The 26412-nt window shown below is 42.3% G+C and overlaps 1 protein-coding gene across 2 annotated transcripts in view; it reads right to left on the bottom strand.

Moving 5' to 3' along the window:
• LOC133664495 (glypican-6-like) overlaps window positions 1-26412 on the bottom strand; it is a 252654-nt gene that overhangs the window by 6909 nt on the left and 219333 nt on the right. For both annotated transcript variants that reach the window (XM_062069162.1, XM_062069163.1), the window contains one exon: window positions 2684-2820. In XM_062069162.1, coding sequence (XP_061925146.1) covers window positions 2684-2820 — 137 coding nt within the window. The remainder of the gene's footprint in view (window positions 1-2683; window positions 2821-26412) is intronic.

The raw sequence follows: 26412 nt of genomic DNA, 5'->3' as shown, positions 1-26412 counted from the left end.
AAAAGAAGAAAGAGAAAAAGAAACATCTTGGAGCCATGAGTCATCTTCACATGGGTGACCCAATAAAAAAGCCTTGAGAGAAAGCCTTTGTGAGATTACATCTAATAAAATGGCAATATTCTGTGTGACATGTCTGCAGGCAAAGGGAAACGTCGTCAGATAATTGCCCGACTGATAAAGCAGCAGAAGGACACCGTGGGATTTTATCCTCGCTTGACAGAACGCCATTTGTTCTCCGACGAACAAACCACAGGTCAGTCGAGACAATGAACACATCTGACAAGTCTAAGGAGGATGAACAGTATATACAGTAGTACTGGTAACACCCCACCGCAAAAAAAAACCCAAATGTGTATGAACGAGCCAAACAGGCAAAGAAAGAGATGAATTGAGAACCATCCATCCATCCATCCATCCATCCATCCATCCATCCATCCATCCATCCATCCATCCATCTTCTTCCACTTATCTGAGGTCGGGTCATGGGTGCAGCAGCCTAAGCAGTGAAGCCCAGACTTCCCTCTCCCCAGCCACTTCGTCCAGCTCTTCCCGGGGGATCCCGAGGCGTTCCCAGGCCAGCCGGGAGACATAGTCTACCCAACGTGTCCTGGGTCTTCCCCGTGGCCTCCTACTGGTCGGACGTGCCCTAAACACCTCCCTAGAGAGGCGTTTGGGAGGCATCTTGACCAGATGCCCAAACCACCTCATCTGGCTCCTCTCGATGTGGAGGATCAGCGGCTTTACTTTGAGCTCCTCCCGGATGGCAGAGCTTCTCACCCTATCTCTAAGGGAGAGCCCCGCCACCCGGCGGAGGAAACTCATTTCGGCCGCTTGTACATGTGATCTTGTCCTTTCGGTCAAAACCCAAAGCTCATGACCATAGGTGAGGATGGGAACGTAGATCGACCAGTAAATTGAGAGCTTTGCCTTCCGGCTCAGCTCCTTCTTCACTACAATGGATCGATACAGCGTCCGCATTACTGAAGACGCCGCACCGATCCGCCTGTCAATCTCACGATCCACTCTTCCCTCACTCGTGAACAAGACTCTGAGGTTCTTGAACTCCTCCACTTGGGGCAGGGTCTCCTCCCCAACCCGGAGATGGCACTCCGCCCTTTTCCGGGCGAGAACCATGGACTCGGACTTGGAGGTGCTGATTGAATTGAGAACAATACTGTAAATTCTGTATTGACCTCAATAAAAGACCACCCCTGTTTGTCAAGACCCTTTTTTGTTCAAGACACTGTCACAGCTAGGGATGTGATGACTTAAACAAGGAGGATAAAGTGTTTGTCTCACACCTAGTAATCCGCTGTGGACATACCAAGACAAAAATGTAGGTTCAGCGAAGGAAATACATTTTTGGCAGGCATTCACATTTTGCCACAACACACATGGGGGAAAGTCCTAGTTGGAAATACAGCCAAATTAACTCCTGAACTGGCATTTTCACACACACCTCAAACCATCTGCACACATCCAATGCTCATGGGGCGCACCAGAAACTATCTCGTGAGCACGAGAAACTTTTGCTTGCGCACGAGATACATATCTAAAAAATAAAATAAAATAAAAAATATATGAAAAATAAAAATTCCCCCATGTCCCTTTAGGGGCTCCGTAGGTTAGCATTGTAGCACTTTAAGATTTATTTGAATGAAAAGTGTGTAAGAAATAAAATATATTAATTTTATTTATTATTTTTGGAGGCCACTGTGGCGTACTACTCTGCTCAGCGGTCATTGAATGCACCATAAAAACACCTGTCTGGTGATCGATCACTCTGTACTAAGAGAGCACAGCCTGTAGGTTCAATGTACACAATTGAATATCTTTGACTATGTTTAAACTGCAGGCCAAAGTGGCCCAAATCAGATTTTTTTTTTAATCAGATTTTTTCCATCTGACTGTTTGCACTGCAAGTAAAATGTGAACTTTATCAGAGTCCAGTATAAACGCTGACTGGCCCTGATGTGGCCCCAATGTGGGCCCGACTTTGCTTACATGCGCAGTTCGATAAAGTGAAAACAAAGGAAGTTGAAGTAAATGAACAATGAAGTCGCTACTACTACAAAATAAAATAAAAGTCGCCACCACAGATATGGTCACCACACCTTAAAAATACAAGTTTTTTTATGTGAAAACAGATTTTTGTATGAATGGATTCATATAGTGTAAAATATTTGGGTGGGTTTTAATCTTTTTATGGCTGTTAAGTAGAGGAGACACGGACATCAACGTGGGCCAACGTGAGCTTTACTTTTCAACTCACATGTAAGCAAATACGTCACAGCGTCAATTTCGGTCCTTAACACTCACCATTTCTTCGGAATCAACATATATATTTAAATAATACATATTGCCTATTATTTGTGCACTATTGACAAGTGATGCATCGAAAATTTGGCCGTCGAAAATAGACTTTGTTCCCCAAACCGGATGTTGTGATGAAATGTCCACTTCTGCTGGTGGACGGAATTTTGAAATTGTGCTTACCGGTAAATAGATTTGAATTAATTTCAATGGGTGATGCTGATTTAAGATACAAGTGTTTTGAGTTACAAGCCTGGTCATTGAACCAATTGAGCTCATAAATTGAGGTACCACTATACGTTTTTGCAATCTGAAATGCATCACTAATTGTAAGGCAGACTCCAGTAGGACCCTCGGTTTGTCCCTTTACCTCCCCTTGGTGTGTCCATTCCAGCAGTGGTCATCAGTGACATTCCCTGCAGTCAGTCTGGTCTCGGCACACATCTCCTCAGGCAGACTGGACCAAAACTTCTTTGACTGCTTCAGTTTACCTTTAATATCAACCACCTGAGCATGGAGAGAGGATAAAGAACATTTTTAATCAAACCTTGAACCATATTTTACAGTAAGAGTAGTTTTGGTTGCATTTGTGTGCGCACTTGAAATGGGAATGGCTTTACCTAAAATACTGACTAAGCGTCCATAACCTGAGCAAAATGAACTTTTGGTCCATATGTTTATGTTCATCACATGTGATTTTTCAGTAAAGTACCTGTGATGAACAGCCAAAAAAAACCAACAGCCGTCATTTCCCAGACAATAAGGGAGTGATCAGTTGCAAGAAAAAAACAGCAGTTAATTTCAGTAAAATCGTTGTATTAAAATACAACATTGAAGCTTTTTAGGGACTTTTTAAATTCAGTTAAAAAAGGGATGTGTTTTAAACATTTCTACATACTGTTATGTGTGAGTGACAGGAAAAAAAGCTCTGGGGGAGATGTCATCTGACAGTACCTGTTGGTTTGCATGTGTGAATAAGAGACGACCTGTCTACTTCAGACTGTTTTAAAGGGTAAATTAAATAAAAACATATTTTCCATACGATAGTACACCCTCCTTCTGAATGTTCTGAACTCCTCTTTCCCTGACAGTGTCATATTGTTCCATAGTGGAAGTCTAAAAAAGATACTTTTACCTGCAAACGCACAACGACTTCTTGCAAACGAAACAATCAATCAATCCATCAATCAAAGTTTATTTATATAGCCCTTAATCACAAGTGTCTCAAAGGGCTGCACAAGCCACAACGACATCCTCGGCTCAGATGCCACATCAGGGCAAAAAAACCCTCAACCCATTGGGATACAATGAGAAACCATGGAGGGGACCACAGATGGGGGACCGCAGATGTGGTGTATATATAGATTATATATAATCTATTATATACATCCATCCATTTTCTACCGCTTGTCCCTTTCGGGGTCGCGGGGGGTGCTGGAGCCTATCTCAGCTGCATTCGGGCGGAAGGTGGTGTACACCCTGGACAAGTCGCCACCTCATCGCAGGGCCAACACAGATAGACAGATATATATATATATATAGACAGATATATATACACTACCGTTCAAAAGTTTGGGGTCACATTGAAATGTCCTTATTTTTGTAGGAAAAGCACTGTACTTTTCAATGAAGATAACTTTAAACTAGTCTTAACTTTAAATAAATACACCCTATTCATTGATTCTATGGTAAATGACTATTGTAGCTGCAAATGTCTGGTTTTTGGTGCAATATCTACATAGGTGTATAGAGGCCCATTTCCAGCAACTATCACTACAGTGTTCTAATGGTACAATGTGTTTGCTCATTGGCTCAGAAGGCTAATTGATGATTAGAAAACCCTTGTACAATCATGTTCACACATCTGAAAATAGTTTAGCTCTTTACAAAAGCTACAAAACTGACCTTAGCTTTGAGCAGATTGAGTTTCTGGAGCATCACATTTGTGGGGTCAATCAAACGCTCAAAATGTCCAGAAAAAAAAAACTTTCATCTGAAACTTGACAGTCTATTCTTGTTCTTAGAAATTAAGGCTATTCCACAAAACTTTTGAACGGTAGTGTATATATATATATATATATATATATATATATATATATAAATAAATTTATAAAAAAATATACTGTATATATATATATATATATATAGTACAGGCCAAAAATTTGGACACACCATCTCATTTCAATGATTTTTCTTTATTTTCATGACTATTTACATTGTAGATTGTCACTGAAGGCATCAAAACTATGACACCTTTTCAGGTGACTACCTCTTGAAGCTAATCGAGAGAATGCCAAGAGTGTGCAAAACAGTCATCAGAGCACAGGGTGGCTATTTTGAATAAAATAAAACAAAATAAAATGTTTCAGTTATATCACCATTTTTTGTTGAGTACATAAATCCACGTGTTCATTTATAGTTTTGATGCCTTCAGTGATAATCTACAAACCCAGTGAATGAGAAGGTGTGTTTGAACGTTTGGCCTATACTATATATATATATATATATATATATATATATATATATATATATATATATATATATATATATATATATATATATATATATATATATACATACACATCCATCCATCCATTTTCTACCGCTTGTCGCCTCCCTTTTTCTTTTCTTTTTCTTGTCTCCTCAGACAAAACTTTCCGTTTCTTTGGCCGCTTCTGCCATGATAGCATTAATCGCACGTAGGCGTTTGCATCGACTTCCGTCTTTGCAAGAAATGTGTATATACAGTATATATATATATATATATACACAGTATATATATATATATATATATATATATATATATAGTATATATATATATATCTATATATATATATATATATATATATATATATATATATATATATATGTATACACATTTCTAGCAAAAACGGAAGTCGGTGCAAACGCCTACGTGCGATTAATGCTATCATGGCAGAAGCGGCCAAAGAAACGAAAAGTTTTGTCTGAGGAGACAAGAAAAAGAAAAGAAAAAGGGAGGCGACCCGGATAAAAGGACAGTCAAGGATCAACATTGGCCACTGTATAAAGAAGAAAACATGCGATGACAGCAAACCACAAATATAAAGTTCAAATAAAATACGTTGCTAATGTAGAAAGATTAGTCATACTAACTGACTAACCTGATGCGCTGGTCCTCATGGGAAACGTGGTCTTCCTTCAAGCAAAACACTACCGTTTTGGTCCACAGGCGTAGACACGGGGCCACTTCAATATTAACACTGAATTCGTAATCTTACTCTCGATTTTGATCATATTCAATAACATAAATGATATTCCCGAACGCAGCTGAGATAGGCTCCAGCACCAATAGGGATAAGCGGTAGAAAATGGATGGATGGATGGATATTAAAGCATGTGTTAATCACAAAGAGTATTATTAATTTAACAAATAAACCTTAGACTTAGGTCAGGCTGATTAGAAAAAGAAGTACTAACCAAATAAACAATACATTTACATACAATATTTATTATGTAGTGCTAAAACAAATAAACTGAAATAATAATAAATCTGTCTAACTAAACCGTCAATAAAATTAAAGTGCAAATGAAAATACAGCTTCACAACTTTAGTCATAATTTTTGCGCTTAAGAAATTTCTCTATGACGTTAGCGCAAGACTTATTCTTTTAGTTTTATATCGTCATTACTGCCACAAGTGGTAGAAAAGTGTAAAAGCGGAAAAACGGACCAGAGCTGAAAAGACAGATATATTACATCCTAGGGGGCGCTCGTGGCCTAACACTATAGTCAAGAACAGGCCTGGGCAATTATTTTGACTCGGGGGCCTCATTTACAGAAACAAATGTGTCTATCTATTTTTAGTGACACTAATACAAAACCTCACAATAATGTCTGATTGAATGCTAAAAACGTTATGACAGACCGCCTTAAAAAACGTAATGTAATTGAACATTTTTCTATGAACGATAAAACACTGAATATTGACAAAATATGAATGTAACACCCCCTTTCGATCGACATATTTTACAATCAAGTGAAACGCAACAAACAGGCAACAAACAATGAAATATGAACGCGAAGGGTACAAAATAAACCCACCTACAATCTGATATCTGATATATCACTAAGCTTTAGAACTTTCCGCGTCTGTGGAAACGCTTCCCGCTCACACTGCTTGGTGCCTCGTCTGAGCTGCTGTGACGTAGATTACCATAGTAACTAATTAGATTACCATAGTAACTAATTAGATGACCATAGTAACTAGTATATCATCCAAAAGTGCAGATTCCAACCATTGAAATACTTTGTATAGTTCAAGACTTACGGTCATTAGAAAACATCACTGTACATCATAATGGCGGCTACACTTTCCATTTTAAAGATCCAAAAACAATTTTGGGGAATGTCCGGCGGGCCAGATTGAAAAGCTTAACGGGCCGCATGTGGCCCCCGGGCCTTAATTTGCCCAGGTCTGGTCAAGAAAGTTAAGAGACACTGGTATACAATATACGCCATCAACGTCTCTTCGCAAAGAAACACGCCCAAGGCTCCCACTACTTTAGCGTTATGGTGAGTTGATTTTTCATGGTCATTTTTTTTTCTGTTTTTATCTGCCACACGTGGAAAGCCCATCCATCCATTCATTTTCTACCGCTTGTCCCTTTTGGGGTCGCGGGGGGTGCTGGAGCCTATCTCAGCAGCATTCGGGCGGAAGGCGGTGTACACCCTGGACAAGTCGCCACCTCATCACAGGGCCAACACAGATAGACAGACAACATTCACATTCACATTCACACACTAGGGCCAATTTAGTGTTGCCAATCAACCTATCCCCAGGTGCAGGTTTTTTGCGGTGGGCGGAAGCCGGAGTACCCGGAGGGAACCCATGCAGTCACGGGGAGAACATGCAAACTCCACACAGAAAGATCCCGAGCCCGGGATTAAACTCAGGACTACTCAGGACAGGGGTGTCCAAAGTGCGGCCCGGGGGCCATTTGCGGCCCGTAGGTCATTTTTTAACGACCCCACGACACATTCTAAAAATACGATTAAAAAAAACAAACAAACGTGGTATAAAAGAGCAAACAGGTGAAATGTAACAAGAAAATGTTGCAATTTTTACTCTAATTACACAAAGCTCCCATGTAGGCGGTTTCTTTCTTTAAAATTATAATTAATCAAAATTAACGTCATTATGAATTATTGACCTATTGAAGGCTCCAATTACATCACATCAAATATTCCACTTTGAGATATTCTTTGGGGAAAATGTTGCAGATTTTGTGTTTGCCATATAAAAAACTGAGCTGTTGTTTTTTAAAAGAATGGCCTAAAACGAACAAACAAAAAACATAAACAACAATAAAACTTCGAATTGACGGACGGATCTGAAGCTGATCTCGAGATTATTGTGCTAAAAGTAATCAGTAAAAAAAAAGTATAATTTATTTTTTAACACTTTAATGAGTAGAACCCTTTTGGATCCCCAATAATTTTAGTGGGATTTTTTTCCGCGTGTGTCATTGCTCAAAAAATGGCAATTTTGTCATGAGTTTTTGACCTTTTTAAGGTTCCAATTATTTTATAATCTCAAATATTCCACTTTGATATTTAATTGGGGGAAAATATTGCATATTTGGTGGGTTTTTTTTCCATAAAAAACCTTGGTTTTCTTTGACAAAAAGGGCATACAACTTAAATGTTTAAAAACGTTTTTTTGACAGATAGACCTAATGTTGATCTAGAGATTTAAACTTTGAATAATAATAATAATAATAATACTAAATAATGACACATTTTTTAGATTTTTTTGACTAAAACTCTTTGGGTTCACCGGGATCAAGCCTGAGTGGCGGCCTAAATGTATATTTTTTTAAATATTTATTGTATTGGTTTTTAAAATAAAAAATATATAAATGGCCCCCGCTTGCTTTGATTTTTCAGTGTGCGGCCCTCAGTGGAAAAAGTTTGGACACCCCTGACTCAGGACCATCGTATTGTGAGGCACATGCACTAACCCCTTTCCCACCATGCTGCCCACGTGGAAAGCCGGTCCGTTAAAATAATGCATACATTAAACCGGCCCCTGGTGGAAAAAAGGTTGGGGACCCCTGCTCTATACCACAGGAGCACTCTAGTGTTTTTAGGAATTTGCTGCAAAAATGTTTGTCTCTCAAGTTTTGAACTGCACAGTACGGTGTCATCCCAGGGCTGGGTTTTGGCCACCGGGCAGATACTTATCGTCTTGGTCCTCTTGTACTTGTACCTCGTGTCAGTATGGTAATCAATTAATTTATTGTTAGTCTTATCCTTCTGAAAGACCATGAGTTTCTACTGTAGATGGGAATCTATGATCTAACTACACACCAGTGGCGGATAGTGGTCTCCCAAGGAGGGGAAGCTCAATTTCGGCCTACATCATAAAATGTGTTGGTTTATTTATACGTAAATTCTACCCTCAGTTCCTTTTTAAGAAAGTGATCTGGGACCCTGTTGTACCAAGAAGGCGTATTTTTCCAGGGATTTGACAATTGTCCTCTCAATGGCCAGCAGAGCTAGGCTGCAAGACTCATGGTGTTGCGGGTGTGTAGCTCCAATCTTTGCCACTAATGACAATAGTTTGTAAATGTATGTTTATTCAATAAAAAATAAAAATAAAAACAACATTCAAATTATCTGCCAGCTAGCTGGGACTGGCGCGAGGCTTGTGCGAAGTGTGTCCGCCTGTGAGTGCTTTGAGACGGTGGAGGGGCTCAGCAGCACCCGCTGCTCGGCAGGGACAGAAACTGCAGGGTGAAAGAAGTCAGTCTCCAAACACAAAATACCACCAGAAATAGAAGCTCTATTTGTCGCTAGTCGTTTTCAAACAAAGAAAATGTCGCTAAGAGGATCAGGAAAGTCTCCGGTTCAACTCAGAACAACAGAATGAATATTGAAAAATGCGCCCACGGACGTTCACAACACAAGATCGCTGATTCGCTCATTTCGCTGTCAATCAAAAAGGGACTCAGCCTTAGACAGATCATCCAATCATCATGCAGAAGTTGAGCGCCCGGGCCAGCCGAAGCCGGCCCACTGCCCCATAGACCCCAGGGACGCTGAGCGGGACAAAGCCCAGCATTTATCCAATGACTCGTCTCGTTTCGCTGCAGTGTATGGACAAAAGATTTTTAGTCAATAACACTTTATATTTAATCACTTATTTTTTTAGGGGAAGCTGAGTCATTCCAGGGCTAGATTTTGGCCACCGGGCAGACACTTATTGACTTGGTCCTCTTGTCCTCTTGTACCTTGTGTCAGTATGGTATTTAATGAATTAATTGTTAGTCTTATCCTTCTGAAAGACCACAAGCTTCTACTGGGGGACGGCGTGACGCGGTTGGAAGAGTGGTCGTGCCAGCAACCTGAGTGTTCCTGGTTCAAACCCCACCTTTTACCAACCTCGTCACGTCTGTTGTGTCCTTGAGCAAGACACTTCACCCTTGCTCCTGATTGGTCGTGGTTAGGGCCTTGCATGGCATCTCCCGCCATCAGTGTGTGAATGTGTGGGTGAATGGGTGAATGTGGAAATAGCTTCGAGTACATTGAAGGTAGAAAAGCGCTATACAAGTATAACCCATTTACTGTAGATGGGAATCTATGATATAACTATACACAAAGTAAATCATGGTAAGAAAGCCATGGGCCAGATGAAGTTATGATCCTTGTAAGCAGAGTGGCAGCAATGACAAAAAATGACTTCCAGATCTGACTTTGTTATGTGCTTTCAGCTTTCTCCAACTTTTGAAAATGTGACATATTTTACCGGGGCATAAAGGAACGCCAGATAGTGCAAACGCCACCCCCCCCTCACCTCCCCACCCTGGCGCCCCAGTATCTTGCAAGTGGAGCTCATGTGAAATTGCAGTGAACCTGAGCAGAACATGAAAGGTGGCGGTGCTGAGTGTGCGACGCCGCTGTGGGCCTCCACGCCGCTTTTGATGTGTTAATCCTGTCACACTGATGCCAAGGCACCTCGGCAGCTCCGATGCTGCCCAGAGGGTCGCGGCTGCGTTCGGCGCCACAGATTGACGGCCGATGTATGACTGAGAAAAAACCCCCAAAAAACTTTAATCTTAACCGGAGTCGACATCTGCTCGGCCCCGTGACAAAAGACGTGGATGGAGTGAAATGTTGCATTTTACTGATGCAAACGTGTAGAAATAAGTTTGCTTCTTAAAGTGATGACACTCCTCCTTTATTGTTATTGTTGCTTCGCTTGGAGGATTGAGGCTCTTTGTGCAGATGCTTAAACACTCCGAAGACTGAATGTGAAGACATTATTCCTGCTTTTATCGCCCTCGTATTCCTGCAAATTAACACATCAACCATGTGATCATATACACTATATTGCCAAAAGTATTTGGCCACCTGCCTTGACTCACATATGAACTTGAAGTGCCATCCCATTCCTAACCCATAGGGTTCAATATGACCTTTTGCAGCTATTACAGCTTCAACTCTTCTGGGAAGGCTGTCCACAAGGTTGCGGAGTGTGTAAATAGGAATTTTCCACCATTCTTCCAAAAGAGCATTGGTGAGGTCACACACTGATGTTGGTCGAGAAGGCCTGGCTCTCAGTCTCCGTTCTAATTCATCCCAAAGGTGTTCTATCGGGTTCAGGTCAGGACTCTGTGCAGGCCAGTCAAGTTCATCCACACCAGACTCTGTCATCCATGTCCTTATGGACCTTGCTTTGTGCATTTGTGCAGCTCTTCGGCCATGGAAACCCATTCCATGAAGCTCTCTGTGTACTGTACGTGGGCTAACTGGAAGGTCACATGAAGTTTGGAGCTCTGTAGCAACTGACTGTGCAGAAAGTCGGCGACCTCTTTGCACTATGCGCTTCAGCATCCGCTGACCCCTCTCTGTCAGTTTACGTGGCCTACCACTTCGTGGCTGAGTTGCTGTTGTTCCCAAACTCTTCCATTTTCTTATAATAAAGCCAACAGTTGACTTTGGAATATTTAAGCGAGGAAATTTCACGACAGGATTTGTTGCACAGGTGGCATCCTATGACAGTTCCACACTGGAGCGGCCCATTCTTTCACAAATGTTTGTAGAAACAGTCTCCATGCCTAAGTGCTTGATTTTATACACCTGTGGCCGGGCCAAATGATTAGGACACCTGGTTCTGATCATTTGGATGGGTGGCCAAATAATTTTGGCAATTTATTGTATATTTACTGCACATTCACATTATCATGCTCCTACCTGTGGTGTTTTGCTATGTTTTGAAACATGCATTTTCATGGGCATGTTATCAGCAGCAACATAGCTCGACAAGTTATGGGCGGATTATGATGGAACTTTCAGGAAATATCCAAAATGGAACAAGTGATTAAAATTTGGCAGTGATGCGGATCATTTCTACTAAGTTACCTCACGTTTGAGTTACCATGGCGAACCGCTTTGTGTGTATATGCTACCGACCCCGCCTCCACCCACAGAAACAAAGAGAGTGGATGATTGACAAGAGGGTTCACTCGGTTTATTTCTTTCTGCAGTAGAACAAACGCGCCCAGGTGCTAAAACAATCCAACGATTGTTGATTTTATACACCTGTGGCTGGGCCAAGTGATTAGGACACCAGATTCTGATCATTTGGATGGGTGGCCAAATACTTTTGGCAATATAGTGTATGACCATTAACCCAGGGGTGTCAAACTAATTTTAGACCGGGGGCCACATGGAGGAAAATCTACGCCCAAGTGGGCTGGCCTGGTAAAATCACGGCACGATAACTTAAAAATAAATGATAAATAAAAATAAAGACAACTTCAGATTGTTTTCTTTGTCTAAAAATAGAACAAGCACATTCTGAAAATGTACAAATAATAATGTTGTTGTTTTTTTTTTCACTTACATGTTGCGGTTAATAGTTATTTATACTTTCTAAATAAATTATGTGATAATGGTCAACTCATTTTCATTCTATCAAGATAAAAAAATTATATCAAAATCAAATTACAGTATGTTATTTATGTAGTTTGCTCATTTCCCTTGACTGGTGCACTAACATCATGTGGTTTATTTATTTTTTACATATGTAGCATCATCTACAAAGATACAAAGAATTGTTATTGCGACATCTAGTGGACGCATTTAAAACAGTAGTTTCTTTCATTCCCAAATTTCGACTCATTTTTATTCTTAGCAAACTCATACCGCGGGCCGGATAAAACCTGTTCGCGGGCCTGATCCATTCTGCGGGCCATACGTTTGACAACGCTGACATAAACCATGTGACCATATATAACCATTAACCATATCATATACCTACATACCTGGCTTGTAAATTGATACGTAAAACAATTGTAATGAGACAACTCATACGTTTATTGACCTTTTATAATCTGATAATAGTACTACTACTACTACTACTAATAATAATAATAATAATAATGATGATGATGACAATAATAATTAAAAAATGATAATATTGGTGTGCTTCAGCTTACCGTAACCCTAGTGAAGATAAGTGGTATGGAAAAAGGATTGAATGGATGGATACAAAAATATATATTAATAATAAGATGATGAAACAAATTACTCATAATTTTATTGATTTACAAATTACTATAGTATAGTGTTGTCCCGATACCAATATTATGGTACCGGTACCAGTACCAAATTGTATTTCGATACCTTTCGGTACTTTTCGATACTTTTCTAAATAAAGGGGACCACAAAAAAATGCATTATTGGCTTTATTTTAACAAAAATATTTGAGTACATTAAACATGTGTTTCGTATTGCAAGTTTGTCCTTAAATAAAATAGTGAACATACTAGACAACTTGTCTTTTAGTAGTTAGTAAACAAACAAAGGCTCCTAATTTAGTCTGCTGACATATGCAGTAACATATTGTGTCATTTATCAATCTATTATTTTGTCAAAATGTTTAAAGGACAAGTGGTAGAAAATGAATTATTAATTTACTTGTTCATTCACTGTTAATATCTGCTTACTTTCTCTTTTAACATGTTCTATCTACACTTCTGTTAAAATGTAATAATCACATATGTTTCTGTTGTTTGGATGCTTTACATTAGTTTTGGATGACACCACAAATGTAGGCATCAATCCGATACCAAGTCGTTACAGGATCATACATTGGTCCTATTCAAAGTCCTCATGTGTCCAGGGACATATTTCCTGAGTTTATAAACTTAATATACATTTTTTAAAAACGAAAAAAGATTTTGTGATGCTAAAAAACATTGATGTTATCATAGTAGTATCGACTACATACACTCCTGTACTTGGTATCACTACAGTGGATGTCAGGTGTAGATCCACCCATTCATGATCGGCGTCATTAGCGGTGACGCCGGTAAGCGGTTGGGGGCCCGGCACTTTTCAGAGGCGGTATAGTACCGAATAAGATTCATTAGTATCGCGGTACTATACTAATACCGGTATACCATACAACCCTAATACAGCAACACTAAAAGTGTTAAAAAAGAGGTCAGTTAGAATAATACATAATGTTGGCTATCGAGAACATTCAAACCCTTAATTAATTAATTTGGTGCATTTGCAAATAGCTAGAATTATGCACAAACTATAACCTGCTACCCAAGAATGCACAACAATTCTTCTCAACAAAAAAGGAGAAATATAACTTTAGGGGAAACATGTAACATAAAAACATTTGTGTTTACGTACAACACTTAAATACTGATATATCATCAGTATGTGGATTTAAATTGTGGAATGGACTAAGCAAAGAAATAAAACAATGTATAAATATGATACAGTTCAAGAAACTGTTCAAACTCAAATTGTTTTCCAACTAAAAGGTAGAAGAATCCCGATAAAAATTTTGAACCTTATTGAAAAATGAAATCATCTTATTTATCTCATTATGTAAAACAGAACACACTTTGCTATTTATTAATGACAACTTTATTTATTCATTATTTATGTATTTGATATTTATTTACTTACTCATTTATCTTTTATTTTTTATTTACTCATTTGTTGATTACAGACTGAGAACAAACAAATGTATTAGAAATTGCTATGAAATGAAAAGTATCATATCGCAATTAACTAAATAAACTCAAACCAGAACCATTATTTGTATTAATGCTAATTGTTATCAACTTCTATTTCAGTGATAGTTTGTATTTCATTAACTTTTTTTTTTTTTTAAATGCAATGTTAGCCAATTTGTCTTTTTATGTCTTTTTTGTCGCTTGCAGACATCCTTTCTAATAAAAACAATTGTGGCTGTGATTGATTGTCAAATAAAGCAAGTGCTGGGAGATAATGCTCATGTATTTGATGATTCATAGAGGGCATTTCCACGCGAGTAAAAACGTTTTCTCAAAACAATAAAAAAGATGCTCATGGAAAAGGTCAGCCTGCCTCCCTCTTTTATAGCACATTTGGCCATGAATAAATGATAACTGCAAAAAGCAACCTAAGGGTGTAGGCACCAGTAACACCCACTAGATGGCACTATGTCCTAATGAACTATACATTTAGGGCCTGGAAGACTCAGAAAATACAACAATAATTGTTATTTTCACATTAAAAGACAATTAATATTAATTAGTGAATGTTATCTGTGACATTAATATGTGAACTTAATTTGAACAAAAAAAAAGTTATTGTATTGAATGAACTATCAGTAAAAGACACGGAGAAGGGGAAGGATTAAATGTCAGTACTTCTTTTTATGTTATGTTAAAAAGTGCAAATGTAACCAAATGAGCTTCTCTGATGTACTTTCCGAAATAGGTCGGAAACAAATCTCAACCATAACTGTTTATTTAAAAAAACATTAATATTAACAACTTAATTTACAAATAGCAACAACCCAATAATTAGCAATTAAAGCAAATAACACACATTTGCATTTATTTAACTAACATAATAAAACTGTGTTAAACTTTTCTCACAAGTCATTACTTCTAATCAATTTTCAGATATATTTGGATATTATTGGATTCTCCCTAAATAATTTTTTTTGGCAGATGTATATAAAGTATATATTATTTTATAACCTGTTCTGATTGATAGTCGGCAATTACATAATGTTTAACAGATTACATTTTAATGATAACTAGAGAAGGTAATAACATTGCCATGCGGGTATATGAATACCATTAACTTGTACAACATGTAATGTACAGACTATCAGAAACATTTATTCAGGTATAAATATCACATATTACAATACCAAACATCTTAGATAGTCAAAGCATGATCCTAACAATCCACATTTTGTGTTATTAATGCGCAAAACTGGTCTCCAAATATGGTGTAGCTCCTTCTCTGAATGCAAGTGCTCTTACAGCAGGAATACAAAATCTGCATGCCTACAAAATACAACATTTGGCAAGACAGCCACACTATCCATCCATTTTCTACCGCTTGTCCCTCTCGGGGTCGGCTGTAGCCTATCCAAGCTGCATTTGAGTGGAAGGCAGGGTACACCCTGGACAAGTCGCTACCTCATCACAGGGCCAACACAGATAGACAGACAACATTCACACACTAGGGCCAATTTACACTTTTTCATTGTAATTAAAAGCGTGTTTGTCATTTTGTGTTCATCTGCTTAAAAAAGAATAATGTTTCATAAAACATTTCATTAAAACTGATCGTCCAGTCATAGTGATAAAACACTTGAAAATTATCTGTTTAGGGTACATTTTCTAATGATGAAAAACTAGATCTAACTGCAATTAACTACATGTGTCTATATATATATATATATATATATATATATATATATATATATATATATATATATATATATATATATGTATATATATATATATATATAGACACGCGCTCTGTGGACTTGGAGAAGGCATTTGATCGTGTCCCTCGGGAAGTCCTGTGGGGAGTGCTCAGAGAGTATGGAGTTGTGGCAGTCCTCTCCCTGTATGATCGGTGTCAGAGCTTGGTCCGCAGTAAGTCAGACCAATTTCCAGTGAAGGTTGGACTCCGCCAAGGCTGCCCTTTGTCACCGATTCTGTTCATAACTTTTATGGACAGAATTTCAAGGTGCAGTCAGGGCGTTGAGGGAATCCGGTTTGGTGGCTGCAGGATTAGGTCTCTGGCCAGGATCTTCAGCTCTCACTGGATCGGTTCGCAGCAGAGTGTGAAGCGACTGGGATGAGAATCAACACCTCCAAGTCAGAGTCCATGGTTCTCGCCCGGAAAAGGGTGGAGTGCCATCTCCGGGTTGGGAAAGGGATCTTGCCCCATGTGGAGGAGTTCAAGTACCTCGGAGTCTTGTTCACGAGTGGGGGAAAAGTGGATCATGAGATCGACAGGCTGATCGGTGCGGCGTCTTCAGGAATGCGGAGGCTGTATTGATCTGTTATGGTGAAGAAGGAGCTGAGCTGGAAAGTAAAGCTCTCAATTTATCGGTCGATCTACGTTCCCATCCTCACCTATGGTCATTTATGACCAAAAGGACAAGATCACGGGTACAAGCAGCCGAAATGAGTTTCCTCCGTCGAGTGGCGGGGCTCTCCCTTAGAGATAGGGAGAGAAGCTCTGTCATCCGGGAGGAGCTCAAAGCAAAGCCGCTGCTCCTCCACATCGAGAGGAGTCAGGTGAGGTGGTTCGGGCATCTGGTCAGGATACCACCCGTACGCCTCCCACCTCACTCCCTCGGCTTCTGGCTGCTCCAACGTTTCACTCTTCTTTTGTGCTCGCTTCTAGAAGCAGTAGTTCATCCTCAGTAATTTCAGCTTCAAAAAGATAAGGTTGTGATTCCTTGTATGTTGAAAAATAGTTTTTTTTCGTTGTTTGTTACCGAATCTGCTATGATTAGAAGACAGACACATCTTTGTTTCCGGAAGTAGGAACACAGTTGTTGCCAGAAGTCAGAAGTGCGTTGCTATGGAAACGTAAAATTTGCGGCGAGGGATTACTTCTGGCATTGATTAAAATGACCAAAATACGGTAAATATTGAACATATTACATATTATTATGAACTTGTGTGTTACTGCATTGCAGTGTGTAAACAAAACGTTGATGCAGGGTTTTTAAGTTGTTTTAGAGGGCTCGAAGGCTACAATGGTGACTCCCATTAGCTACATTTACTGAGTGTGGTTTATCATCCTTAAACCCCACCCCCCAGCCTCAAATGCAATTTTGCCAACTTTTCAACTTTCCAAATCCTCTTGGCGACTTTTTTGTAAACAGCCAATAGCAACAAATCCAGTAACATTTTCCGGTGTTGTTGGAGACTTTCCTTGTGTCTTACAGACTTGTGTCTCTGGAGACTCTGAGGTAAGGTGGTTCGGGGATCTGGTCAGGATGCCACCTTAGCGCCTCCCTGCGGAGATGTTTAGGGCACGTCCGGCTGGTAGGAGGACACTGGGAAGACCCAGGACACGTTGGCAGACTATGTTTCCCGGCTGTCTTGGGAACGCCTTGGGATCCCCCGGGATGAGCTGGACGAAGTGGCTGGGGAGAGGAAAGTCTGGGCTTCTCTGCTTAGGCTGCTTCCCCCGCGACCCAACTTCGAATAAGCGGAAGAGGATGGATGAATGGATATATATACAGTCGTGGTCAAAAGTTGACTTGTGAAGGACGTAATGTCATGGCTGTCTTGAGTTTCCAATAATTTCTACAACTCTTATTTTTTTGTGATAGAGTGATTGGAGCACATACTTGTTTGTCACAAAAACATTCATGAAGTTTGGTTCTTTTATGAATTTATTATGGGTCTACTGACCAAATCTGCTGGGTCAAAAGTATACGTACAGCAATGTTAATATTTGGTTACATGTCCCTTGGCAAATTTCACTGCAATAAGGCGCTTTTGGTAGCCATCCACAAGCTTCTGGTTCAATTTTTGACCACTCCTCTTGACAAAATTGGTGCGGTTCAGCTAAATTTGTTGATTTTCTAAAATGGACTTGTTTCTTCAGCATTGTCCACACATTTAAGTCAGGTCTTAGGGAATGCCATTCTAAAACCTTAATTCTAGCCTGATTTAGCCATTCCTTTACCACTTTTGACGTGTGTTCGGGGTCATTGTCCCACTGGAACACCCAACTCCGCCCAAGACCCAACCTCCGGGCTGATGATTTTAGGTTGTCCTGAAGAATTTGGAGGTAATCCTCCTTTTTCATTGTCCCATTTACTCTCTGTAAAGCACCAGTTTCATTGGCAGCAAAACAGGCCCAGAGCATAATACTACCACCACCATGCTTGACGGTAGGAATGGTGTTCCTGGGATTAAAGGCCTCACCTTTTCTCTTCCAAACATATTGCTGGGTATTGTGGCCAAACAGCTCAGTTTTTGTTTCATCTGACCACGGAACTTTCCTCCAGAAGGTCTTATCCTTGTCCATGTGATCAGCAGCAAACTTTAGAAGAGCCTTAAGGTGTCGCTTCTGGACCAAGGGCTTCCTTCTTGCATGGTAGCCTCTCAGTCCATGGCGATGCAAAACACGCTCGTGGACACTGACACCTGTGTTTCAGCAGCTTCTGATTCATTGCCGACCTGCTTTTTTTGGTGGTTCTCGGTTGACTCTTGATCACCGTGACCAATTCTCTCTCAGCAGCAGGCAATAGCTTGCGTTTTCTTCCTGATCGTGGCAGTGACTTCTTCATCGTATGGGCAGCTGTTTTCCGGCACCCGGACCTGAGGCCGAGGGTCTATGCCTTTTACCACCCCAGGCCCGGGGGGCCCTCCCGTTCATATGTCAGGACACACAGAAGTGAGCCAGGTCACCGAGCAGTCATCCAAGTCCGCCAGGCCACGCAAACCATTAGGAGCACGATAAATCGGGCAACGCAGGATCACGTGGTCGGCAGTCTGCTCCTCCGCGCCACACTCACACGTCGCGTTAGGTGCTAAGCCCCACTGGAACATGTTTGAGCGAAAGCGACCGACACCAGTTCGGAGGCGGTTAAGCCTCACCCAGGCCACTCGTGGTAGTGAGAGGCCTGGTATTGAGCCGGTGTCAGGTATGAAGTCACGGAGTCTGGAGGAGATGGTATGCTCCAGGTCCGTGCTCCATTTGTGATTCGCCCAGTGAGCCGCCCTGATGTTGTTGTCACTGCATTGCTGCAGGAGCTTCAGGGCGGCTGGTACCAGTGGGTCTCTGGAGGGGAGGCGGGGCGTTGGCTCTGAGGAGAGTGTGAGCCTTTCATGGAGCAGGTGGTTCTCATCCATGTTTGCCCGGCCCGCCAGAGTTGCTACAGCACCTTGGCGACGAAGCTCAGCGGGTTGGATGCCTGCTAAGATGGGCAGTAGCTCCACAGGGGTGGGGCGCAGGCATCCAGTGATAACACGCAAGGCTTCGTTGATCGGGACATCAAGTTGTTTAGAGTGAGCACTGCGCGCCCAGACAGGTGCGCAGTACTCAGCAGTTGAGTAGACCAGGGCAAGTGCTGCTGTTCGCAGAGTTCTTGCCCCGGCACCCCAACCGGACCCGACCAACCGTCTCAGCAGTGAGACGCGGGTGTTGAGTTTCTTGCGTGTTGCCAAGAGGTGTTTACGGAAAGTGAGCGACCTGTCCAGGGTGACCCCAAGGTATTTAGGGTCAGGACGAGGGTCTTCAGGTGTAGGACGAGGCCGGCATAGGGTAAGGGAAGCCCCATCCGGCTTCCGCACCTCGAACCTGATCTCACGATCCGCTTCCCAATTGTATAGGTGGAAAGCTTGTGTCACCGTCTTGGATTCGCTGAGCTTCAATCTCCAGTTATGGAGGTAAGCCACTAAGGTCTCCATGTCCTGGCTTAGAGTTCCCTCCAAGGCCTGCCAGTCCCTGTCGGAGTGCAGCAGCGCGAGATCGTCTGCGTATGCGAACCTCCGTGAGACTGTGGCAGGCAGGTCGTATGTATAGATGTTATACAGGAGGGGAGCCAGGACAGATCCCTGGGGGACGCCATTTTTCAGGCGCCGCAACCTGCTTTTATCTCCGTTACTGGTGGTGAGAGTAAAGCTGCGGTTCCAGACAAGCTCCATGATCATTTTGACCATGTGCCTGTCTGGAAGCAGGCGGAGAAGTTTGCAGGTGAGGCCGCGGTGCCAGACTGTGTCATAGGCAGCAGTCAGGTCTATGAAGACGGCACCGGCCTTCTTTTTCGCCTCAAAGCAGTCCTCGATGTCCTGGGTAAGGAGGGCGACCTGATCCACCGTGGACTTCCCACGTCGAAAACCCGCCTGCTCCCGGGGGAGGTGGGGGTCTATGATGGGCTCGACACGGGCGTGAATCAGGCGCTCGAGGACTTTAAAGGGGACGCAGAGCAAAGAGATTGGTCTGTAGCTCGTTACGTCATCCTTTGGCTTGTTCGGCTTGGGGATAGCGACAACAGTGGCCCTTCTCCAAATCCTGGGGATCCGGAGTTGGCGCAGGCAAGAAGACAGGAAAACTCTCAGCCAGGACTTCATTGCAGGGGCAGCGTGGAGCACGAGTTCTGGGCAGATGTTGTCAGGCCCAGCAGACTTGCCTGGTTTGGTATACTGGAGGGCAGCTGTGAACTCCTCCGGTGAAAACTCACCGGAGATGTTACACTCGCTAGATGTTGTTGTCCTCCAGAGGTCTGCAGTTTCCTGGCGCACCGCCCGGGAAAAATCTCGATTTATCCCGGTATATGCCCCGTTTTTCACAACCTGTGCTGCAATAGCATTTGCGGTAACGGGGCATGTTCGGGGTGTGCGCTCAGACCTACCAGTCAAGTTGTTCAAAGTGCTCCACGCGATACGGCTAGTGTGCGAGAAGTCGATGGAGTGGACTGCCTCTTTCCAGCGCTGGTGCCTCTTCCTTCCAAGAGTGGAAAGAAGGGCAGTGGCTGAATTGTTAGCCTCCGGGCCATAGGGAGCCTGGAGGAAGGCGCTGTAGAGGGTCTCGCACTCGCCATCCCAGCATGGTTTGTAGTTCTTACGCCGGCCGCGTGGGATGGCTTTTTTGGCCGCAGATGTTAGTGCCCTACAGAAGTCCTGGTATGCCTCGTCCACGTTGGGTGTGTCTGGTGGTGGGAGACACCGTGTGGACTTGTTGGTATGGAGGCGATAGAGTTTCCAATTGGCCTTCCGGAAGTTCCATCGCTTCATCGGTCCGCTCGGAACTGTTGTCACGAGGTCGGGCACCGATATCAGCGACGGTCGGTGTTGCGACCTGGGGAACATTCCTAGAACACGTCTGTCGGGGAGCTGGGTGTCCACACCGACACTCACGAAAGCCAGGTCAGGGTTCGTGTCAGTGTTATGCCGAGCGGAGTGAAAGCTGGCTGGGCCCTTCGGGTTGTAGAGAAGGTTGAGCGAGTTGCGCTCTGCCCAGTCAGAAAGAGTTTCCCCGCTCGGTGAGGTGGTACTGTATCCCCACCGTGTATGCCGGCAGTTGAAATCACCAGCATATACACACGGTGGTTCAAGCACTGGCAGTGACACTGGCGTGAGTTGTGAGGGTGGTGGTTTGTAGACGTTGACAATTTTGATGTCGCCAACGTCCACTCGCAGCCACTCGATCTCGGAGTTGTCCGGTGATCGATCGGCGAGGGTCCAGCTCAGATCGTTGTGGACAAACGTGGCAAGGCCATGCTTCTTGCTCAGGATTGACCCAGCTAGCGTGAAGTTGGTGATCGCTAGCTTGTCCGCTGTTGGGCGGTGGGTTTCCTGAAGGAGGATGACCATGGCTTGGGTGGTGTGGGCCATGTGCTCGATGACGGATGTTTTGGCATCTGTGAGCCCTTCAACGTTCAGTTGCAGTATTCTTGGTTGGAGACCGGCAGCAGTGTTGCTACCAGATCTCCGCCCAGACTGCCCCTGGACGCCAGAACGGGAGGGTACCCGAGTTGAAAGTTTTTTGTTTCGCCGCGTTGCCATGGAGTAGAGCAGCGCGGTTACTTGCAGGGATCACGGCGTGAACGTAAACTTTCTCGATCCCTGTGGCAGTGACAAAACTGTGCCACGCAATTTATACTTACGGACAATTGTCTGCACAGTTGCTCTTTCCTCCAGAAGGTCTTATATTTGTCCATGTGATGTCAGATGCCATTGTATGTAAACTTTTGACCACGACTGTTTATTTGTCAGTGTTTTGTGTGTAGCTTTTTATAGTTAAACATCAGGGGGAGTTTCCTTGCGCCGGAACAAACTTTCCGATTCTTATAAGGGTTAAATGATAACTGCTTTTTTGTCCATACTCTTTGATCAAAGGCTCAAACATGGACATCAGCTGTTCTTTAGAAGCGTGTATGCTGCTAAAAACAATTCATACTCTGTGCAGCAAACCTGTCACGACGCATCTATTTTATGTCTTTCTCTCTCTTTGCTCTCTCGCTCAGCTCCCTCCATCCGAAGTGAAGGTGAAGGTTCCACAGCTTCATGGCCTGTGATCTTCCAAAAACATTAAAAAAACAAAAACTCTTCTTTCTCTCTCTCCAGCTCTAATAAAACTGGAATCTTATCGCCAACTTCCCAAAAAAGTGATGTGATTCAATGTCAATAAAACAGCTCCCTTGTTCAGTTTCTTCAGGAAATAGTGGACGCGTTGTCAAAAATAAAATAAAAAATAAAAGCACCATGGAAGGATTAATTCAGCAGTAAACACAACTTAAAAGTCTCCAGTAAAGCATTACGGCTGAGGCGGCTTATAGCTTGTTGTGATGTCTGCACCTTTAAACTGTCTTCCCCCGCGCACAAACACGCCGTCTGCAGAAGACAGTTTATTTACGTACAGGAAGTGTTGACAGGGAATAATTCATTAAGGAAACAGCCAATGAGATAATTGTGTTTGCAGGCTTAAAAGTTGTGCAGACGTTCAAAGTATTTCTGCCAATATTTGTCCTCTTGCTTGTGTTTGTGTGCGCATCAACACGGGTCACAGGAGTCAATGTGGATCTCTGCATGCAAGCTCAGCTCCATGTTTATACCTCCACTCCTGTCCTTGTCTCTTCTTAAAGGGGAACTGCACTTTTTGGAGAATTTTGCCTATCGTTCACAATCATTATGACAGAACATTTTTTTTTCAATTTTTTGCATTCGAACTAGGGTTGTACGGTACATCTGTATTAGTATAACCCGTGATACTAATGAATCATATCCGGTACTGTACCGCCTCTGAAAAATACCGGTCACAATCACGGAGTACTTACAAGCAGACACAGTGTGTAGACAGAAAAGGGAGAACGGACGCATTTTGGCTTAAAAACTAAAGATAAATGTTATGTTCGTGTTTGAAGGATGAGGCTGTTGATAGCAAGTAACTTAACTTTTAATCACTCACGTTCTCAATAACATACATGTGTCTTTCATGCAGTCTTGTTCTACCACCTTATGTGGTACGGTAAGCAGCATACTAATCAGTACTGCCCCCTAGCGGTCATACCTGTAATAACATCTGATCATAACATCCCCCTTTTTCTAAGACAAAATGTATTGACCTAACTAATCACATTAGCTGGGTCAGTTATTTTAACAAATTCTCATTTAGTCTAACTCTGACACATATCTGCAGTATGAACAATTTCAAATTGCATAGGCTATCTCAAATCTGAGCCAATACTATTTATAACACTTTCACAACAATCAATATACATTTTGTTCAACATATTTAACATGCATATTGACTTTTCTTTGTTTACAAGTTCAGTCTATCAGGCCTTTTGATTTCTCTTGTGGACCTTCTTAACTCAGGTTCATTTGGAGTAGGTGTGTTACAGTCAGCGTTACAGTCCATAACAGGTGTGGGTATTACCTGAGATTCACCACAAGTTACACTGTGCTCACCAACAGTCCCTTGAGGAGTCTTTAACAGACTGCGACGATTGCGTCTGAGGATTTGTCCATCATCAGTTCTCACCGTGTACGATCGTGGGGAACTTCTTGCAGGACTGTTGCTTTTGTACTCCATCCATCAGTATCCTCAATCCTGACTGTGTTGTTGGTAGTCAGTGGAGGAAGACACTTGGTTGTTTTGTCATAAATGACTTTTGCATCATCTTCTGTTGTCGTAGTTTATGTTCAATCTTTGAGGGATTATTTTGCTTTATTATGTTGTTTGAATGACTCGGCAAGGTTGTTCGTAGCTTCCTCTTCATCAGCAGTTCAGCTGGTGATAGTCCGCACTGAAGAGGTGATGCTCTGTAGCTCAATAAAGCCAGATACGGATCCGAGTCACTGTCAGCTGCTTTCTTTAGGAGTTGCTTTAGAATGTGAACTCCTTTTTCCGCTTGCCCGTTTGATTGTGCATAATGTGGGCTTGACGTCACATGCTGGAAATCATATTGCACTGCAAACTTCTGCCATTCTTTGCTGCTGAAGCATGGGCCGTTGTCGCTTACTACAGTGTGTGGAATGCCATGCCTGGCGAATATAGATTTAGCATGTGTTATTACACAAGTTGACGTTAAGCTTGCTAGTAGTGCCATTTCAGGGAAGTTTGAGTAGTAATCTACTACCACTAAATAGTCTTTACCTCTGAGATGAAACAAGTCCATTCCTACTTTGTGCCATGGTGCGGTTGGCACCTCAGCAACCACCATAGGCTCTTTGCTCTACTTGTTCCTGTGTTTCTGGCATGTTTCACATTTATTTATGAGTGTTTCAATGTCTTTGTTCAGTCCGGGCCAGAAAACCGACTCTCTCGCCCTCCTTTTGCATTTTTCAATGCCGAGATGGCCTTCATATATCCTGTGGCAAAATGTCCATTCTCAAAGCCTGTGGAATAACAATTCTGCCCTTTTCAACAGCAGTCCATCCACAGTACTGAGTTTACCTCTGACGTGATAAAATTGTGACATGAGCCAGGCCGGCCCATCCCTCATCCATGTTCCTCATGACATGTTGTAGCTCAGCATCCGTTGCTGTAGCCTCAGCTATTTGTCTTGACTATGTGTCTGACACAGGCAGTGTAGCAGACACCATGTTCACATGACACTGTATGTCCTCATCTGTTGCACTCACACTGTCGCCTGTAGTTGCTCTGGATAGGGCATCAGCAAGGATTAGGTGTTTACCTGGAGTATATATCAGTTCAAAATCATACCTTTGCATTTTCATCATCAACGTTGAATCCGCGGTGACATTTCATTCAGATTCTTTTTGATGATGGCAACCAGCGGTCGGTGATTCAGTTTCAACTGTGAAGGACGGGCAAGCCGTACACATAGCTATGAAACCGCTCCAAACCATATGCAAGTCCCAAACCATTCTTTTTCGATCTGGGCGTACCGACATTCCGATTTTGTCATAGCCCGAGATGCATAGGCTACCGGTTTCCAGTGCTCCCCTCAGCCTGGAGTAGAACGGCACCAATACCATCTTTAGAAGCATCGGTTGACACTTTTATCCTCTTTGTGTGGTCATAAAATGACAACACAGGTGCTGTAGCCAGTGTGTTCTTGAGTTTTTGCCACTCATGCTCATGTTTCACTGTCCATTTAAAATCACAGTCCTGTGCAGAAGCTCTCGTATGCAAGATGTCTTTGCTGTCAAATTGGGAATGAATTTACCTATAAAATTGACCATGCGTAGCACACCGGTTTTGTCTGTGGGCCTTGGCATGTTCTGTATTGCACATATTTTTCTTGATCAGGTTGACACCACGTGCAGACAGCTTGTCTCCAAGGAAAAGGATCTCCTGAACACCAAACTCAGCATTTACTCTTGTTTAGTTTTAGTCCATACTTTTTTATGCGTTCCATAACTCTGTTTAGTCTCTCATTGTGCTCTTGGGGCTGTGATCCCCATATGATGATGTCATCAATGTAGGACTCGAACTCCATCCAGCCCTCGATGATCTTGCTCCATCGCTCTGTGAAATATTTCAGGTGCTGACTTTAATCCAAAAAGGCAGTCTGAGAAGGCATAATACGCCGAAGGGCGTATTAAAGGTACAGTACTTATGCTGCTTTCACTCAGTTTCAGCTGCCAGAAACCTTGTGAGGCGTCAAGCTTTGTGAAGTAACTGGCACCTGACATTTCACTGATGATCTCTACACGTGTAGGTATTTGATAATGTTCACCGCTGAATGCTCTCATTTAGATCTTTAGGTGTCCATACATATTCTCAACTCACCATTCTTTTTCTTTGTGATGACCATTGAGTTGACCCAGTCGGTAGGCTCATTAACCTTTTTGA

The sequence above is a fragment of the Entelurus aequoreus genome, linkage group LG14 (genome assembly GCF_033978785.1).
Source record: "Entelurus aequoreus isolate RoL-2023_Sb linkage group LG14, RoL_Eaeq_v1.1, whole genome shotgun sequence".
Lineage (NCBI taxonomy): Eukaryota > Metazoa > Chordata > Actinopteri > Syngnathiformes > Syngnathidae > Entelurus > Entelurus aequoreus.
This window is presented reverse-complemented; position numbering and strand designations above follow the sequence as displayed.